The sequence below is a fragment of the Prionailurus viverrinus genome, chromosome D2, assembly GCF_022837055.1.
Source record: "Prionailurus viverrinus isolate Anna chromosome D2, UM_Priviv_1.0, whole genome shotgun sequence".
In the NCBI taxonomy this organism is placed as follows: Eukaryota; Metazoa; Chordata; class Mammalia; order Carnivora; family Felidae; genus Prionailurus; species Prionailurus viverrinus.
Genome location: NC_062571.1, coordinates 56,130,847 through 56,151,276, shown reverse-complemented (window position 1 = coordinate 56,151,276; position 20,430 = coordinate 56,130,847). Strand labels below are relative to the sequence as shown.

General features: G+C 46.3%; 2 protein-coding genes across 2 annotated transcripts in view; both read left to right on the top strand.

The window, feature by feature from the left end:
• The window catches only part of TLL2 (tolloid like 2), a 121,665-nt gene extending 118,329 nt beyond the window's left edge, over positions 1-3,336 (top strand). Inside the window, exons 20-21 of the mRNA XM_047826440.1 lie at positions 238-488; positions 2,064-3,336. Of these exons, the coding sequence (XP_047682396.1) occupies positions 238-488; positions 2,064-2,198 (386 nt within the window). The 3' untranslated portion in view covers positions 2,199-3,336. The remainder of the gene's footprint in view (positions 1-237; positions 489-2,063) is intronic.
• Positions 417-20,285, top strand: OPALIN (oligodendrocytic myelin paranodal and inner loop protein). The gene is made up of 7 exons (XM_047826439.1): positions 417-488; positions 7,912-8,014; positions 10,698-10,733; positions 14,606-14,641; positions 15,644-15,763; positions 17,130-17,186; positions 19,567-20,285. Exons 2-7 carry the CDS (start codon positions 8,012-8,014, stop codon positions 19,741-19,743), a joined length of 429 nt encoding a protein of 142 aa, XP_047682395.1. The 5' UTR covers positions 417-488; positions 7,912-8,011; the 3' UTR covers positions 19,744-20,285.
• Positions 20,286-20,430: the final 145 nt, after the last annotated feature.

Sequence of the window (20,430 nt, the reverse complement as noted above, 5' to 3'; positions counted from 1 at the left end):
ATTTGGACCCTCACAGTAAGCCCTGAAACTCAGACCTTTCGGCCTCTATGTACGCCTCTGTAAAATGGGATGATGAAATTTGCCAGACTTTCCTACAGGGCACTGGCGAGGCCTCGTACAGAAAGCTGGCCTGCGTGCATGCGGGTGTGGAGAGAGAAAGCCCAGGCTGGGAAGGGGGTGGGGGCGCCGCACGGTTCTCGGTGCCAAGGAGGCGTGGCGGCTCTCTCTCCGCTCCAGAGTGCGGGGGCAGGCTGAAGGCCGAAGTGCACACCAAAGAGCTGTATTCCCACGCCCAGTTTGGGGACAACAACTACCCGAGCCAGGCCCGCTGTGACTGGGTGATCGTGGCGGAGGACGGCTACGGCGTGGAGCTGATATTCCGCACCTTCGAGGTGGAGGAGGAGGCTGACTGTGGCTACGACTACATGGAGGCCTACGACGGCTACGACAGCACCGCGCCCAGGCTCGGCCGCTTCTGCGGCTCCGGGGTGAGCGCCCCGGTTGCGGGGCCCGGGACCAAGCATGGCGATTCAGAGCGTGCGGTGCCGCGGGCGCGGGGGTTGGGTCCCAGCCACTCCTGCCACTCGTTAGCACCAGCCAGCGGGATACAAACAGGGAGAGCAGTCGGAGAGGAGTGGGGTGGAGGGGGTGGCCTGGAAGCAGATCAGGAGGGCCTCACACCAATGTCGGCTATGTAAGAGCGTTTTCCTGGAGGATTTTCCTACTATTTTTGCAAAGGATTCCCTTCCCCCAAATCCTCATTTTCATTTGGCCTTCCGGCTTAAAAAAAAAAATTTTTTTTTTAAATCATGCTTTTGTATATCCCGTATTTTGACAATTCTCTTCCCAAGCAACTCCAAGCTCCTCCGATATCCCGAATCACTCTTCCTGTGAGCACAGAGCTATGCTCCAGATCATCATCATTCTTCTCGTTAACTTTTCTTTCCTCAGCCTCCAAACCTGGACGGGGCACGCCTGCTTTGTTCACTATTTCCCCAGCACCTGACCCAGAGCCTGGCATACAGTTGGCACTCAGTGCAAGTGTGTGGAGGGGCCAGTACAGGGCCCGGTCACTCTCTGGCTGCACCACACTGGGCGTGCTCACACTGGCCCCGCCCCTCCTTGTCTCTGCCTCCAGGGCTGGTTGTACAAGCTTCTTTGCTATTGGCTGAAATTGCATCAGATCATTTTGGAGTCACTAGTGCTGCTTTTGCTGATCGGAACCTCAAAATGGCGTTTATATCAGTCTCTGAATAATTTCCCGTTATCTTCCCTCACCCTCCCAAAAAGAAAGGATGGCAAAGTGGGACGTAACCAATGCCATGCCTTTAATAAAGTCTTTGAAACTATGGGGTCCGTGTGCGGAGGAAAACCTTGGAGAGTCCTGAACAGTGAGATGTGTGGGAAGCCCAGTTTGGTCCCACTGTGACCTGGCAGACAGCAGCCTCGGAACCTGGCTCCCGTTCATTGACCCCCTTGGCCAAACCTTTCTAACAAAGGTAGAGGTTCCTTCCCACGTTTTGTCCTTGGATGGGACATAGGCTGAATCCGTGGGCTTTGGTGTTTGGTCTGCTGGGAGACACATCACAACGTGACCCTAGAGCTGGCGGATGGGGGGTACCTACTTCACAGTCAGACCTGAGCTTGTGTTCTGTCTAGCTGTATGAACTTGAGTTTCAGTTTCCTTAAGTGTAAAGTGGAGATCACACCACCTTATAAAGTTGTCATAAGGTTTATATATGAGGTAAGATCTGAAAGTACTTAGAGCAGTTCCTGGCCCATCTGTACCTGTAATAACCAGTAGATTCTATGTGAGCTGTGCGTCTAGGATTGTCTTGAAAAAGTGGGGCCTGGGGAGCTCTTAGGAGCAGAATTGGCAATGTTCTCCTTTGAAAAGGAGCTTGTTTTGATGCCCTTCAGAGTCTCTAATGCCAGGGACGCCTCATGACAGCACTGGCCTTCCTATGTTCTCATGTAACTTCTGTCTCATCCTCCGTATTTAAAACTCCAACCACAGCCAACTGACCTAAAGTCCCCCTGGTTTTCTCTTGCCCTTCCCTCAGCCACTGGAAGAGATCTACTCGGCAGGAGATTCTCTAATGATTCAATTCCACACGGATGACACCATCAATAAGAAAGGCTTTCACGCCCGATACACTAGCACCAAGTTCCAGGATGCCCTACACATGAAGAAATAATGTCGATGTTCTTGAAAGACAGGAACTGAGAATGTTTTTTGTAACAATAGCACCTTGTGAATCTGCCCTAAACCGGTGTATAGTATTTTTGTCAAAAACTCAAAATCTAGTGTTGGAGGTCTGTCTCTGATGAAGTTTGGCCAACAAGGAAGAGGGAAGATGGTTTTTGATTCTGGCTACAACATTATCAGTCATGGGCTCTTAAGATTAAGGTTTTGAAGTCACTTACCATTCAAGCTACGCCTGGTCCTACTCATTCCCTTTGTCCCATGCTCCTCTGGGGCAAGAGGCCGGCCTTTGGGTTGGTCATTCCTCTATTTCTGGGTGTGCTTCGGTAGGTGCCAGGCAGCGTGACTGTGTCCTGAAGACTCAGGCTGTTTTCCGTCTACACTGGGCAGTGAGGATAAGAGCTTGGCCATGGCTGAGTTGTTACTCACCGGCTTGGCTGGAGACTTTGGCTTTCTATCTGCCAGGGACTTGTCAACCAGGAAACCTGAGAATATGGATGTCAGGACTAAAAAAGGACTCACAGTAAGCAGTGCACAGAGAGAGCTTGAGTATGAGAATCGTCATCACAAAACTAGTTGACATCAAGCCTTCGGTCTGTGTCATTGGCATTCCTTGCCACTTTGGGATTCCCTCATCCCTAACTGCACTAGGAGGCTGAGGCATCCACTATTAATTCCAGGAACATATTTGCCAGTGAGAGACCCCAGTTTGCCGAGAAGAAAACATCCTGGATCCTCCTGATACTCCTTTACTGGCTGACTTTGAGAAGATGCCACCCATGCTTGGGATTCCATGGGCCTGGAAGACCATTTCCTCCTCCAGCTTTAAAGGCACTTCCTGTGGTTGACCTTGACTTCTTGACAACTGATTCAAACTGCATTTGCAAGATGTGCAAAGACAGCCTATGAAGGACCAGTTCAGGTCCCTCGTGGGGTGAACACTGTTGAAAACTGGTTAATTAAAAGTTATGTAAGAATCATCATCTGTGGGACAAGTCAACTTTGTGACTAACTTCCTGTCAGCAGTCAGGTTAAAGAGTGCATTGGTAACTTTGCTCAGGCTAACTAGTATTCAATCACCAACTTGCGATCAGAATTCACCACATTGGCACGTGTTCTAGAGAAGTGTAGAGAATGTTGTTTACATAATTTTAGAACCTCCAGGTGGACTTCAAACAGTGAGGTAGTTTTGAATGGCATTTCATTAAGGCATCTATGGGCATTATGAGCTAAAAGCTGTGGTATGTTAGCTTTAAAAGAGTATTTATGTTGGAATCATTTTTAAATAATGTTTACATAACCATAAGTCCTGTTTGGTTGGTATTGAACACAGGACAGCACAGAGAGTGTTTTCCGTGAGACCTGAGATAGCTCCCAAGCGCCAGAATTCCTTTGAGATGAGGCAATGGCATTTTAAACAGAGTGTTCGTAAAATCTTAAAAGTTATATTTTTTAAAGATCAGAATATGTCCCCAGAGGACTATGCCTAATTAAAATGATGGCTGGGAGTAAAACAAACAAAGGATAGTACAAAGAAAGGTAGAAGAAATGCATGGAAATATATTTTTTTCCTTAAAACAGAAAAAAATGCAAAGTATTATTAATAATAATATATGTCTGTATATATGTATGTATGTAAAGGATCAGCTGTCAGAGCCTTAATCGATGCAGTGTGACAAATGCCGATCGTAGCTTTACTGAGCGGGCCCTCCTGGACCAGCCCTGATTTTCTGTGTCTCCTTCGCCACGCCCTCTCTTGGCCCTGATGGAGATTCGCCTGCATTCTCAAGTCCTGGTGCATCACAGACCCTGCCGGGGGCGGGGGGGGGGGGGGGGGGGGGGGGGCGGAATTCGACTCAGCAACGGGAGCCCCTTGTTTCGTGGTTCAACCCGCCCGCTAGGGTGGATCCCATATCTCAGATTTTTGTATTTTCTGGGGGTTTACCTTGTCTCTTTTTTTTTTTTTAATTTTTTTTTTCAACGTTTATTTATTTTTGGGACAGAGAGAGACAGAGCATGAACGGGGGAGGGGCAGAGAGAGGGAGACACAGAATCGGAAACAGGCTCCAGGCTCTGAGCCATCAGCCCAGAGCCCGACGCGGGGCTCGAACTCACGGACCGCGAGATCGGGACCTGGCTGAAGTCGGATGCTTAACCGACTGCGCCACCCAGGCGCCCCTACCTTGTCTCATCTTATCTGTCAACGCTGGGACTGAAATCAGGATATATAAGGTGGCTGTTAGAGGTCTCTTTCCTACGACATGAGCATTCTGTAGTGTCGACCTTTAGAAGCCTAAATAAGATCAACGAATTCCATGGAAGAGTGGGAGCAAATGAGAAACAGAGTTGGCCGTGCCTCAGCATTTGCCTCATGAAACAATGGTACTTATTTTTATCTCTTTAGTATGAATATTTTCAAAAACACACAACTTGGCCAACTTGAAACAATGGGACTCTTATGAAAACCTTTATTTAGGCCTTCTGTGAGTGACGTATTCCCAGACAAGACAAGCCCTGATTCAGCTGGGGCCGGCCAGACCGCTCCCCTGGGAGCTCACAAGGGGATTGACGCACTGGCTTCAAGAGAGAAGGTCCACTGGGCAGGAAGACCCAGGCCCCCTGCTGAAGGGGGACATTGCTACCCTGCTTTGTCCTTTAGTCGGGGGCTTGGCCTTGGGGATGTCTGGAGCTCCGAGACCTGCTTCCTTCTGTTCACAGAATTCCCTTGATGACCTGATGAAATGTGTGGGGTCTGGGTCATCAGCCTGGTCCAATTCTGGTGTGATCTGCTCTGGCAGAAGCTAGAACCTGAATCCCAGGGTGGGGAAAAGGTCAGGAATTAACTTTAGCCTGTGGAGATTCTCCAGAGAAAATGAGGCTGTGCATTGATTCACCGTAGGCCCGTTTTCCTCTAAAGCTAACTTTCGTATTACTCATGAAACACTCGGCTTGTTTAAATCATGTGCAAGAACCCTGTTAACTAGCAAATTCACACTGGGATTTGCTGTTGATCTGGTCCATTTGATAATAATTCGTGGTATTGTCGTTCAGTTTGCGAACAAATGTTCCCTTGACTTCCACTCCCTTGTTTTCCAAGTTCCCTTGATAGACAGAACCTCTGAAAAATAATCCCAAATGCCTAAAAGGTTTCTTTTTAAAAAAGAAAAACTGTGTAGAGTGCACTCTATAAATATATTGTATTTTTTATTTTGTGTAATTTTACATTTCGTGAAATGTTAGTTTCAAAGAGAAAAGCAGAGAGGAGCTAACATGTCTGTCTAGGAAGAATTGTCTCATTAAAGAATGTGGCTTCATTGATGTGTCCTGGGTTTGTATTACTAGTTCAGACAAGCTTGGGCCTCTTGATGATATTTTCTCCAATGTCCCAGGACTTGAACATATGAAAAGGGGGAGCATCTCAGTGGCTTTCTATTCTCAGGTGAATACCCAGTGCCTGGTCAAGAGCAGAGCTCCCTATTGGACCCAGAAAGTCAGGAGCGAAGCTCAAGATGGCTTCAAAGTTGCCGCCTTTCTTGAACCCAAACAGGCTTGAAATCTGACACCAGACTTGTTGCGGAGCCGGGTGCTGTGATGACCGAGCTAGATGTGGTAGACAGACACCATTTGTCCCTCAGCACCTGTCTCTACTTTGCTTGTGTGCCTGAGGACCACGTCTGGCATCTAGAACTGAAGGGCACAGCTCCTATGAAGTGGCCCTGTCTCTCTGGGCGCTGGTAGCTCTCTTCCCCTCTTCAGGCCCAGGGGTGGTGATGACACTCTACAGGTGTAATCCTGGGGCACTGCATTATCCCCCGAGGGGGACCTTTACAAATGGTCCTTTGAATAAGCCCTTTTCAAACAGAGCAAATTGAGTGTCTCGTTTCCTGTGATGCAGGGTCATTTTTAGCCCAAAGACAGAGGTTCCATCTAATCGAGGACAGTCTTCTCGGGATGACCAGATGAGGAGACTTTGGGGTACTTTTGGAATTTTGTGGGTCCTATCAGGGAAGGGTCATAAGGAACCATGTTTTTTAAAACACTCAGATTGGTCTTAATGCAAAATGACTTAAATGCCAAACCGCTCATGCGACTGTCTTGTGCTGCACGTGGAGTGTCAGGGTTTTAGGACCCTTCTGTCTTTTGCAGTCACCAGCACTGAAAGGTGCTCATTGTTCTTTGCACTCTGCCAGCCAGTCTCCGGGAAAATACTCCTCTGCTGTAATCCAGACCTCCCGGAGAAGACGATCTTTGTCAACATCGCTTAGCTAGTGCTCCTCTCCCCCTTAAACTCTTGGAAGACTTCCACTCTACGACGGAAATCTCACTGAGCCCTGCCATGCTCACCCAATCCGTCCCCTTACTCTTTCTGTCTTTTGTCGTTGTTTCTGTTGTTGTTGTTAAGACATCTTATTCATTCATTCATTCATTCATTCATTCCCAGTATGGTTAACACACAGTGTTATATTAGTTTGAGGAGTACACAATAGTGGTTCTACACATTACTCGATGCTCATCGTGATAAATGTACTCTTAATGCCCCTCACCTATATTACCCACCCCCAGTTTGTTCTCTATATTTAAGATTCTGGGGGTTTTTTTGTTTGTCTCTTTTTTTCTTTATTTCTTTTGTTTCTGAAACTCCACCTGTGTAACTCACTGTGTCTTCCTCCTTCTGAGGTCACTCCCCTGGTTTATGTTGCTTCAGGCACACAGACCTCCTTCCAGGCTGTGCCTGCTTCAGCCCCGGGGCTTTGCATATGCTGTTCCCGCTCCCTGGGACCATCTTCTCCTCTTTCACGTGCACCCTAAGGGTCACCTCTCAGGGCCATCTAGAACAACTGTTTACCAGTCACTCCGATCACTTCGTCTGCTCCTCTCCTAGGGGGTCTCCCTTGTTCCGATTGGGGTCTGTCTGCCCTTGCTGGAACATACATTCCTCAAGAGTTGGGGCCTCATTTGTCTTTATCACCAAGGCCCAGAACCACACCCAGAAAACCCCTCGACATACAGGAGCTGTCAAAAAGATTTGTTGAATCATGATGAATGCATTCATTTAAGTGACCAAATGTCTTGGTCATAATTGTGTTGTTTCGTTGGCTTGGGACTCCAGCTCTCTCAGTGTTTTAAAGAAGCAAACTCTTAACAAAGAACTCATACAAGATATAAAGCAGTCCATGTCAGCGGCTTCCTCCAGCCCTAGGAAGGTCCCCACTCAACACGCGAGAGCAGAAGGGGGACAAGGTCAAACTCCCCACTAGGCAGCTCATTGACCAGGGAGTGTGTTCACTGCGGTCCCTCGAACACAGAGCAGGCTCCAACACCGTCACACGGGCATCCTTGGCGTTGATGCTGGTGGGGTGCTGACCCCATCGTTGCCGGGACAGTGGTCAACACCGAAGCCTGCAGCAGGGGAGGGTGCGGCCAGCCTCGGCCTGTGTAACCCATTGTTTGTAAAGAACCACTGGCCGCAGAAGCCACCAAGCTCTCAAGCCAGCCGTGGGTTCTTTGCAGAGGAACGAGCCTGGAAAGTAAGAGAGAAAATGAAAACAAGGAGGGAGGCTGACCCGGGCCATACACGGTGACCATGAAGCAGGATGCCATCTCCCCGATGGGTGGGAGGAGGACTCGGCTACTCCCCTGGCCATACAAGGCTTGGCCAGAGCTCTCACGGGGCCACACCCCTTGTGTCACCCTTGCCCTCCCAGCTGGGTGTTCTACAGATGTGAGACACAAGCCAGTTACACCAGCAAGAAAGGAGCTTGCCGAGGGCGGCGTCCGGAGAAGGTTCTCAGGAGGCTGTCAGAAATGGTGAGTAAGGCTAGCATCTTTTCTCACCCTGCCTTCCTTCCTCACTATAAAAAACAACTCCCAGGCATTTAAAGCTCACATCTCGTACTGCAAACATGACTCTACTCTGGGTGCTGTGACTTCAAGGGACTTGGTGTTTTATTATTTTCCTATAAGCAAAATATTAATCATTAAATCAATTCTCCTCTAATATTTGCTGATCTCATCTTTCATTTTAATATTAACATTTTGCTTTTAAACCCCCCCCAAACACACACACACACACACACACACACACACACATAACAAGGGCGCAAAGCACATGTTTCAGCTAAATTCATTTCCCAGTTGAAGCAGGGGGTGTGATCCCCACCCTTCTCACTTGCTCAGTCCGCCTTCCGTTACGTGATCTGCAACATAGATACTGGCGAATTGCACTGGAAGTGTTCTGATTTTCTTACTGACTTGTGACACATATTTGGGCGTGACTCAATCAAAAGAAGTTTGCTAAGTTAGAAGAGGCTTCTGTGGCTCCTTTGTTAAAGAGGTTATTAGAAGGAGATGAATTCTGGCTTTGGAGTTAGGAAGATCCTTGATCTAACCAGACCCAGACCACTTGCCAGCAACCTATCTTGGTCTGGGTCCCCACACTCACCACGTAGGGACGATGGCCTTCCCCTTATGGGGCGCTTATGCATGTGGTGTCTGACACACAGTGTCCCCTCAATAACAGTGAGTAATTATCCTGTCTCTCCCTCCTTCCCCTCACAAATGGCAAACTCATAATGAGTGACACTTGACCAGTGAGCTCCTAATGTGCCTTCATCTGAAAATATTGTATGCTGCTTAGACCAGCAATAAGTGTATTGTGGCAAATCCCTGTACTTGGAATGTTGCTAATCTATGCATGCAATTCCATCCAATAGGAACTTCCCAAGTGGCTTCCCTGTGCCCTGCTCCATGCTGGACAGGCCTTAAAGAACGTGACACCGTGTGATTCCCCCCACCCCTACACACCTGGAGTATTTTACTGTTTGGAAGGAGCAGTTACAGATGTTGTTTCCTTTGGGCTTATCCTGCGGGATGGGCAGGGCGAGTTAACATTATCCCTCTTTTAAGGATGCAAAAACTGAGCCTGGGAGAATAGAGTTGCTGGGAGGAAGTGGAGACCTGAGAGTCTGAGTCACTTTTCCAAGGTCACACAGTTACTAAGTGGCTGCGTCTGGACTGGAATCCAGATCAGGAGGCTCCAAGCCTCAGCCCACCCAGCTGCCTCTCTGAAGGGTACTGTGTCAGATTCTCCCCCCCCCCACCCCAAATGTATGTGATGTTTTTCTTTCCACGAGGGCACCGCACTGTGTCTCTACAAAATATGAATGTCTTTCTGAAATTGGCCAAAATCTTCGTCATCCAGATATTGATAAACAGCACATGCAATGGCCCACTTGCTGCCCCCCCTTTTTGCTTCCCCCCAAAGGAAGCTTTGTCTTGGGCCTGCTGACATCAGTACCCAGTATTCACTGATGAGATAAGGCTCTGGGCAGCTGTGTTCAATACCGTGACCACCGAGAGTCCTTGCAGCATCTCTGGGCTTGGTTGGTATTGGCCTGAAGGACAGTGGTTAGGAGCCTTGAGCAAGAAGACCCTGACCTAAGGTGGCCCAGATATTCCTCTTGCTCTAACATTGTCCCAGAAGAGTGTCTATCTTGGTCTCGGTAAAGAGCAGCCTGAAAGAGTGGCATTGGCTAGCCCAAACTGCGGTGACAGAGCATGGGGAGAGGGAGGAGGAAGGAGCTGCTGGAGGGTCTGGGCAGGCTCACGACTTGGCGCCTCAGTGAGCTCACAGTCTTTCAATATGGCTCCACATTTGGGGGAGAGGTGAGGCTGGGTGCTGAGTGAGGGGGTGTGCAGAGGGTTTACCCTCTCCTCTGTTGTCCTGAGTAGCTGCACTTCAGCCCGGAACCTGTGCCTGAGACTCAGCACAAACTAAAGCCTTGTCTTTCTCAGGTTCTGCCTCCTGGGAACGGGGTTAAGGAGCAGGTGTTCTTGTTGGAGCATGACCCTTGTGGGTCTTACTTCCTACCCCCAACAGAAAGTACCAAATGCTTTTAAACTCACACAATTCCCTTGGGGCGCTTGGGTGGCTCAGTCAGTTGAGCATCTGACTCTTGATTTCAGCTCAGGTCATGATCCCAGGGTCTTGGGATCAAGCCCCACCTTGGGCTTTGGGCTGGGCATGGAGCCTACTTGAGATTCTCTCTCTTTCCCTCTGCCCCTTTCCCCTGCTCTCTCTCTCTCTCAAGTAAAAACATTAAAACTCACACAATTCCCTCCCTAAAAGGAGTTCTGGGGAAAAACAATTTTCAATACTTTGCTGAATTTTTAGTACTGTCTTTGCTGCCCTCTGGGTTGGGACCCCTCAGCCAATCACTGGCTGGCCCCTTAATCTGACCTCGGCTGGGGATCTGAGGAGGGGAGAGGGGGGTGAGGTTGACTTGATATTGAGGGAGGAACTCCCGATCCCAGCCTCCTCTGCTCCCTTTCTGTCTTTGGAGACCGAGATTGGGAGCAGAAATTGGGAGGTGACTGAGCCTGTGGAATTAGTAAGTTTTCTTGTGACCCACCAGGGTGAGTGACAGTTGGTAGGGGGTCTGGAGCCTGACTGACCATTCCTGGAGCCTTAATATTTCCTTCTCTCCTCCAGAGTTTCTCACTGAACTTCACACTGACGACCAACACGGTAAGTGCAGCAGGCCCTGGGCACCAGGCAAGTCAGCACATCTGACTGGGGGTGGGGAGGGGGGCAGAGCACATCACACAGAGCTCACGCCAGGGGATAAGTGGCCGGTTGTCAAAGGACTTATGAATAGTTGGGGGGTGGGGGGAATGCCACTGAGACAAATGTTTTCAATTATAAAAATCATAAATACTTGTTTTTTAGAAAGAGAGAGTGTGAGCAGGGGAGAGGGGCAGAGGAAGACAGAGAGAGAGGGAGAAACAGAGAGACAGAGAGAGACAGAGAATCTTAAGCAGGCTCCACACTCAGCACAGAGCCTGATGCAGGGCTCAATCCCACGACTCTGGGATCATGGCCTGAGCTCAAATCAGGAGTTGGGTGCTCAACTGACTGAGCCACCCGGGCACCCCTAAATAAACATTTTAAAAGGAAAATAGAAAAAAAATCAAAACACCTAAATTCCCATCAGCGGAAAACCTTGGTGCTTCTCCTTCTAGTCCTGTTTGACTTTACATATATTTTGACTTTTGTTGTCTCTGTACCACGCATGATTTTATACAGATTCTGTGATAAAAATTTTCCATCAGCCTTTATAACCGTAACTGAGGATAGTCACATGGTATTCCTTCAAGTGAATTATCTCTTTAATCGGTTAACCACAATTAGGAATAATTTTGTCATCAAAATTGTTATAGCTAAATCCTTGTCTGCATTTCCTTAGTGTATGTTCTAGAAGGGGCATTGTTGGGGCGACAAGAATGAACAGTTTATGGCTCTCGAGTCTGGCCTGTAGCTGCAAGTCACACGGAGATTGTCGGTTGATGATGGCGTATAGTCTCAGCCCATAGCCGCTCTTCTGTCTTCTGTCCTCCTGTTGTGTGGAGATAACGCAGCCAGGGTTGTTTTCTGACCAGTGGTGCTGCTATGATGGAGCTGGGCACTTTCCCGGCCCAGATTTTTAGTGGGTTTAGCCGTGCCAAACTTTTCTGATAAGTTACATGGTGACTCAAAGAGAATAAACTGCATTTACCTGATTGGAGGATGCCTAAGCCAGGGTTCATTTAAAAAAAAAAATTTTTTTTAATGTTTATTTATTTTTGAGAGAGAGAGAGACAGAGCACGAGCGAGGGAGGGGCAGAGAGAGGGGTAGACAGTTCTTTTTTTTTTTTAATGTTTATTTATTTTTGAGACAGAGAGAGAGCATGAATGGGGGAGGGTCAGAGAGAGAGGGAGACACAGAATCTGAAACAGGCTCCAGGCTCCGAGCTGTCAGCACAGAGCCCCACCTGGGGCTTGAACTCATGAACTGTAAGACCGTGACCTGAGCTGAAGTTGGTCGCGTAACCTACTGAGCCATCCAGGTGCCCCGGCCAGTGTTCGTTTTTACTGTAACTTGGGGACACAGCCCGGGAAGCAGTGGAAAGGTGCCACCTTGTGACTCACGGCCTGCCTTCTGGTGCCCGCTCCCGGCCGCCCTGGATCTCTGTACCTCACCTCCCCGGGCACCCACCCTGCCCTCCTGGCAGAGGCCTGACTTGCTCTGCTCCCTGCTTCAGCCTCTGCCTGTTGTCCTCACACAAACGTCCCTATTCCTTCTTCACCTGTCAAAATCTTGTAATGTGGTCACCGCTGGAACATTCCCCCAGCTGCTTTTTCCCCCAGAGAAATCATCAGGTGTATAGAGACCCCAGGTTCTGTCTAATCCTGGCTTGGCTTAGCCTATGAAGGTAACTCAGAGAAGCAAGAAGCCATTGCTGGGGGCAGCGGTGGTGAGTGGGGGGTAGGGCGGATGCCTTTATGATGCTAGTCGTCACCTTTTGTAGTACTTTCTTTGTTAGTAGCCCATTTCCCTGAGGACTGTCCCCTCCTCCTATGTAGGGTAAACGACCATCCCGGTTAGTCTGGGGCTGTCTGGATTCAGCACGGATGTCCTACATCCTGGGCAAGTTCTCCAGGTGGTTGGTCATCCTACCCAGCAGTTATATTCTCCTGCATGACCTCCCCTTGTGGTGTGAATGACCCAGAGCGCCGGTGCCCCGGGAGGTAGGGGAGAGGTACACCTGGCTCATCAGAGCCTGTCTGCAGGGGGTTTGGAACAGGGCACACACGCAAGTCGGTCTCTGCTGAACAGTACTGGAAGGTCAAGTACAAACACTGGGTTGGGGTGCGGCATTTGGTCATGGAAGGCAGTGTAGCCCCGCGGTTAAGGGCATGGACCCTGGAGCCAGAGCACCTGGCACCCACCACTTAGGGCTGTGTGACCTCACACAAGTGGCTTCACTTCTCTGTGCGTCACTCCTCTCATCTGTAAACCGGGAGTCATTATTTTCCTTCTTCACGAGCTGTTGTGAAGAATAAATGAGCCAATACAGGAGAAGTACTTGAACAGGCACTTAGTAAGTTCTCCCTAATTGTGAGCGGGCACAATTAGCAGAGCAGAAAAACCCATCTGGAGACAGAAAGAAGGAAGCAAACAGGCAGAGAGGAGTGCATGTGAAAGGTTAGGATGCCCAGGAGAGATGGAGAGATGGAGAGATCCCACAAGGGATGGCTCCAGTCCCCGGCGAAGCCAGACGCCCGCTGGCCTTTGGCTCCACGCAGCATCCCGGCATCTTTAGAGGTAACTCTTTTTTTTTTCTTTTTGCCAAAGCCAGCCCAAGTGAATTTCTAAAATCTAAAGACAGAGCATCTTACCTGAAACAATAGTGGACTCTTCCACCACTCTGAGAAACGGAACACTTTTGGCAGATAGCAGCATTAAAGTGGTACTGAGGGGCGGGGATGGGGGGGGAGTCTGTGTTTAGGTAAAAGTGTAACCATTTAAGTATAAATCCCCCCTCTGATGGGAGCTCTTTGAGAAAGAGACCTGGGCTTGGAATTCAAACACCCAAGTGAGATTCGATTTATGGTTACCCCTGGAACCTTGGGAAAGACCCATCACTTCTCTAAGATCTATTTCATTTTCTGCAAGATAGAGACAGTAAGTAAAAGCCCGGGCCCCAGGGACTCCAGCGTGCTCACTGAGGTTGATGATGAAGTAAATGACAGGTCTGACCAGAACTTTGCCAAGTTCAAGGGAAAGACAAAAGCATACACTTCTGGTGCTCACTGGACCCTCATAACAGCCCTTGAGGTAGGTACTAACATCCTTATTTTGTAGATGAAGAAATGAGGCCCCTTCGCCTGAGTTGAGAAATCACCATTTAACTCTGGACACGTGTGAGCCAGGGACGTATGCTTTTAACCTCACAGGGCACAACTTCGTGTAGTTTACGCCGGTTAGTGGCTAACGTGGAACTCTGTCCCTTGAGATTTATTGATCTGGGCAAGACTCTCACCTGAAATATCTCATAAATGGATGAAATCTGGTTCCCCCACTTGAGTGGAGCTATGAACTGGTCACATGTATTCACAGAGATTCACGACTTCAGCTATCCCCCAAAGCTATTTGCTTTGTTGCATATTTGAAAACAGGTAAGGCTTCCTTAAAGAAACTTGCGTCCACCAGTATCAATATTTGTTTCCTTTCTAGCAATGGTCACAAGTGGTCCAAAGCCTGATGGAAAGGCTGTGGGGGCTAGGGACAGAAGAAAGCTTTTTTGAGTTGTAAAATGCTTTATTGCACATCCACAGGGTGAATAAGAAAGACACCACCAGAATTTCTGAATTCTCTCTCCTTATAGCCAAATTTCATTCCTTCTTACCTAGAAAGCAACCAAGAAAGGTTCTATTTGGCAGTTATTGCCATATGTTATTTTCAATAGAAAGTTTAGCAAAGGGGTAAACTTTAGGCATGATCGCTTAACCTTTGATGGACTGTCTTGTATGATGTGCAGATTTTGTTTCTTTAAGATGTGTGTTCTTTTTTCACGCAGACTTCCTCCCCAGTTGTTACAGGTGCGAAAGAAGCAGTAAGTATATCCCTAAATTATGGAGCCTTGGTTTGGTCACTTATAAGAAGGAAATAATGTTCCAGCCATTTCCTACCTTTGTTTTAAAGATTAAAGTTCGATACATCACCAAGCACAGAAGGCGGCTCAACAATTGTCCTTATGACCAACTCAGCTTAAAAATGAAGGAGAGCATGCAAAAGTCACAGACTTTGTTAAGCAGGAAAAAGCTGGACACGAAAGAGTACATACGTTTCATGTGCATCTAGATGATGCGGGCAAACAGAAGCAAAACTAACGTATGGTGATGGATTTCAGGATAGTGGTTACACATGCTGGGAGTATGGGGCGGCTTCAGGGCTTCCGGCAATGTTTTGTGTTTTCATCTGGGTGCTGGTTACCTGTGTGAGATCATCATGCGAAAAGTCATCCAGCTATATATTTATGATTTATATAGTTTCCTGTATGTACGTTATATATGAGAGCTGAGCGTTTATAGGGATTCTGCAGATCATCTTTGATATTTCCAGATAATCTATAAATCTGAAAACTTATGTGGATACAAGGATGGCTGTTTCCACTCAGACTGAAGCAAAATGGACATTTGAAAATTAATTGCTTAATGCATATACTGTAAATGAATTTAAAACTTCACGTCCGAATGATGTGGAATATAACTTTTCACTTTTTGCCACATTGATAGGTTAAACTAGTATCTAATAGCTGTTTTGAATTGTTTCTCAGCTTTTGCTATGTTGATGAGACAGAATGGCCTGTTCATATCCTTTGCCCATTTTCCTACTTGATTATCACCCTTTTTCCATTGGTTTAAACCGTGTAAATTAAGTCCACGAGTCATTTGTCATGGATGTTGCAAACATGTTTTCACAGTATTTTATTACCCATTGATTTCGTATATGACACTGAGAGGCCATGTGGGGGGTTGCTTTGTTTTATTTTTAATCAATGGAACTTTCCCTTTATTCTTGGAGGAGCTGACTCTGCCCTTCTCTCTTTTGCCAGGACTGTGGGCCTTCTCTTGGGTTAGCAGCCGGCATCCCGTCCCTGGTGGCCGCAGCCCTGCTGGTGGCTTTACTGTTTATACTGATTCGCCGAAGAAGCAGCAGCAAGGAGTCCGCCGAGGTGATCAGCAGCTTCTTTGGTTCTAGATGTAGGAGCAGGAATCAGTATTTCAGTGAACTGGCTTCGGGCTGAGGGTGTCAGAATCCAAATCTGTTTTCTGGGGACACGATGGTGAACGTTCCTGTCCCTCCATTTCTATGGCAGACTGAAGATAGTACGCTCCAGGCAGAGCTGATGTGTCACACAACCTTCGCTTCAGGAAATCTGTGGCAACAAGCATGGTGTCTGGGGTGGCAAAAAGTGGCAGTGGAGGGGGACGTGTGTTGCCACGGCAAACGCACGTCTGTACTGTGGGTGTGTTCTCTAAAGTCGAGAACCAAAAGGGCGCGGGCTTCATAAAGAGAGTGGAAATAATCTCAGGAAAGATAGGAGGTGAACAGGTGCCGACATGTCTATGGTGAGGACATGTCCACAGGCATGCGGCTCTGTTGCCCTTTGCCCTTTTTCTACATCTGAGCACACATCAGTCACAAGGGAATCTACCAACTCCACCCCTCCAAATGCCGGATTGCTCTGGAGACCGTGCTCAGAAGTCAAAGGCCCCCCCAGACCACTATCCAAGAAGCTTCCGTGGTTATAATACAATGGTGTCGTGTGGACTCTGGGTTCTAATTCCGTCCTCTATTCATGAACAGTCCTGGTTGTTCTCATATTAATAAACGTTAACGTGAGATAGACAATCGAGGCTCTACCCCGGGCTCTGCCACTTTATGAGTTATATGATCCTGAACAAGAGCCTCCACATTTTCTGTGGCTTGGTTCGCTCTACTCCACAATAGGGGTCAGAAAAACTGCCCTCCCTATTTTAAGAGGTAGGCAAAGTTGTCAAGATGGACTAGGATTATGGTTGTAAAGATGTGTTGACAAGCTGTAAACTTTAAACATATTAAGACATATTATGGTTGTTGGTGGTGTTGTTAATATTTAAATCATAGCTTCTTCAATGCACTTTAAAATCATCTAGGAGGCTACAAAAATACCAATCACCAAAACCGATTAAATTAGCACCTCTGGACAATAGGGCTACGGCATGGAGAATTTTAAATATATACTAAGGTAAAGAGAATGGTATAATGAACTCAATTATCAAAACGTGGCCAATCTTGTTTGACCTCTGCTCCCACCCACTTCTCCCCACTGTCAACCTGGGATTCTTTTCGAAGTAACATACAATGATATTTCTCATGTATGGAATTTTTGAGGGGGTGGTTATTATCCGTTTGCTTACTTTGTTTTGTTTTTAAAGCTTTCTGATGATTCTTATGTGCATGCAGGTTTAAGAACCATTGGTTTTCATCACGGTCATGGGCGAATGCTGGGATCCTTCATTTATTCTTTCCTTTTAAATGTATTTTTACCAACTTAGGAAAGTGAGAGGCCATGTGAAATTTCAGAAATCTATGACAATCCCAAGATTGCTGAGGTAAGAACTCTTGTTTAAAATCACTGTAGATCATTGATACAGTAAGCAGGCTAAGGGTTTTTAAGCCGTCCACGTACAGGAGAAGTACCGTGTGAGCACATGTGGAAAAGAGGTGGCCCAGGGAAGCTCAGGCACAAAGGAGGTTCTCACTGTGTGTTTATTGGCTGGACAGGAATTCAGGGTTGATTTAATATTAGAAAGCCAATTTAGGGACACCTGGGTGTCTCAGTTAGGCATCTGACTCTTGATCTCAGCTCAGGTCATGATCTCACAGTTTGTGACATCGAGCCCTGCATCGGGCACTGCGCTGACAGCAAGGAGCCTGCGTGGGATTCTCTCTCTCTCTCTCTCTCTCTCTCTCTCTCTCTCTTCTGGCTCTCTTAGCCCCTCCCCCACTCATGCTCACACACTCTCTCAAAACAAATAAACTTTAAAAAAAGAAAATCAGTATTATTTATTTCACTGACAAATTGAAAGAGAAAAATTGTGTGACCATCTCAACAGAAGACAGTCCAAATAAATTAAACAGCCATTTGTGATGTGAACTCTTAGCCAGCTGAAACCAGAATAGGAACTTCTTAACCTGAAAGAAGGCATCTTTTTACAAATTTACAGCAAACATCATATCTAAAGGTAAAATATTAATGAATTCTCTTTAAGATTGGAAACAAAACAAGGATGATCTATTCAATACTGAATTCTATTCAGTACTGTACTTTAGGTCCTAGTCAATGTAGTAGGATAAGAAAAAGAAGTAGAGGGGCGCCTGGGTGGCTCAGTCGGTTGAGCGTCTGACTTCAGCTCAGGTCGTGATCTCGTGGTTCATGAGTTCGAGCCCACGTCGGGCTCTGGTGCTGACAGCTCAGAGCCTGGAGCCTGCTTCAGATTCTGTGTCCCCCTTTCTCTTGCCCCACCCCGGCCTGTGCTCTCTCTCTGTCTTTCAAAAATGAATAAACATTAAAAATAAAAGAAGTAGAAATTAACTTGAGAGGGGGAGATTCTTTCACAATGTGTACATATATCGAATAATTACATCATACTCCTTAAAGATCTTACAATTTTGTTTGTCAATTATATCTCAATAAATACTAAAAAAGAAATAGAATAAGGAAGAAAAAGAAGTAGAAATTGTAAGACTGGAAAAGAAGAAACAGAATGTCATTATTTCCAGATGATATGATCATCTACATAGAAAAGCCAAAGTATCTACAGATAAATTATTAGAATTAAGGAAAGACTTTAACAAGTTGCCTGGATATGAGATCAATATACAAAAGCAATTTGCATTTCTAAAAATCATTAACAACCAATGGAAAAAGTAATTTTTAAAAATGCCATTTTGTAGAGGTATTAAAAATATGTAGACTGCTAAGGAATAAATCTAACAAAAACTGTAACCCCTTTATGGGGAATAATAAAACTTCAGTAAAAAGTATTAAATAGGACCTAAATAACGGGAGTTACATACCACACTTCTGGATAGAAAGACTCAAGAGGTAAAGATGTCAAACAACCTCAAATCAATCTATACAATAAATATGGATTCCAATATAAATCCCAACAGATTTTTTTACAGGGAACTCAATAAAAGGCTACTAAAATCTGTATGGAAGAAAGCAGGGAAAAAATTTTAAATAGCAATGAATGGACAGAATGAAGAGAAAACAAATAGGAAGATGGTACATTTAAACTCAACCACATCAGTGAGTTCACGTATAGGGACACCTGGGTGGCTCAGTTGGTTGACTCTTGATTTTGTCCCGGGTCATGATCCCAGGGTCTTGAGATCAAGCCCTTCATTGGGCTCTACACTGAGCATGGAGCATGCTTGAGATTCTCTGCCGCCCCCCTCTCTCCCTCCCTCCCTCTACCCCTCTCCCCTGCTTACACTCTCTTCCTCTCTCTCTCTCTCTAAAAAAAAAAGATCTGCAAAATATTTTTAAAAATGTAAATAGTCTAAATATCCCAATTAAAAGGCAGAGATATAAAAATCAAAATTTACATCAGATTGAATATAAAAACAAGATCCAACCAAATACTGGCTGGAAAAACTCAATTTAAATATAAAGATACTAATAAATTAAAGGTGAAAGGAATGAAAAAGAAATACCATGCTAACATGAAACAAAAGAGAGTGGAGTGGCCAGAAAAAAACCTACCAAGGCACTAAGCTTGGCAATTATAGGCCTCTCCTCATTTGTTTTCTGTCTCTCAAGGATCACATCCTTTCTTGCCTGATGTCCAGCGTCTTGAAAACTTGTTTTAAATGTTTTTTTTGACTTCTGGTTGTTCAGGCGGGAGGGTAAATCTGGTTGCTGTTTGGCCAGAAGCAGAGGTCTTTCTTTGCTCTATTTTTGAAAACCCTGTTTGTTTTCTCAAGAATCCTAGGAGGTCACCCACACATGAGAAGAATATTACGGGAGCAGAAGAAGCCCACATATATGTGAGGACTGTAGCAGGAAGTGAGGAACCCATGCATGACACTTACCGTCCTACTGTTGAAACGGAGAGAAGACGGGGATTGTGGTGGCTTATGCCCAGACTGAGTCTGGAATGACGCATTTCAGTCAAGGAGAAGATATGGAGCTGGAACAGAGCTGAAAACCCATGGATTTTTGCTCGGAATGAGGAGAGATGCCAAGCTGCTTCTTAACCTATCTAAATTTCATGTGTAGATCTGGAAAACTTTCAGGTTGGTTTGTCTCTGTAGGTGACAGAGCTAAAGGTTCATTCCAACACTCGGATCTTGTTGTTTAATAAGCAGTGAAGCACCAAGTGAGGTCCAGAAGGAGCCCTTTGATCCTATTCCTGACCTATGCTTTTCTTTTCTTTATGATTTTGGGGAAGGGATTTGATTTCTTCTGTGTGTTTTGCCTTATCTTTTTTCACATCTCTTTTCTCAAAAAAAAAAAAAAATCATCAGACCTGGCTTCTGTGGGAAGGTTGGCCAAGGTCAGCATGGTGCAAGTTGGGATATAAATAAAACTTAAATTGGATTATGAGGGGAAGCAGTTTCTTATTTCTGAACATCTCAAGGTAGAAATCCTGTGGAGCCATATGTTCCCTGACTACAGGGGTAGCACATGCTCCCATTTGTGTCTGTGCTCAAAGAGTATTTAAGGAAGGCAATTCTGCAGTAGACTCTCTCTCCCTCTGTGTGTGTGTGTGTGTGTGTGTGTGTTGAGGGCAAATAGGGTGGAGTGAAGGCAAAGGTCGTTCCAGGAGATTAGAAATGAGGGCCATA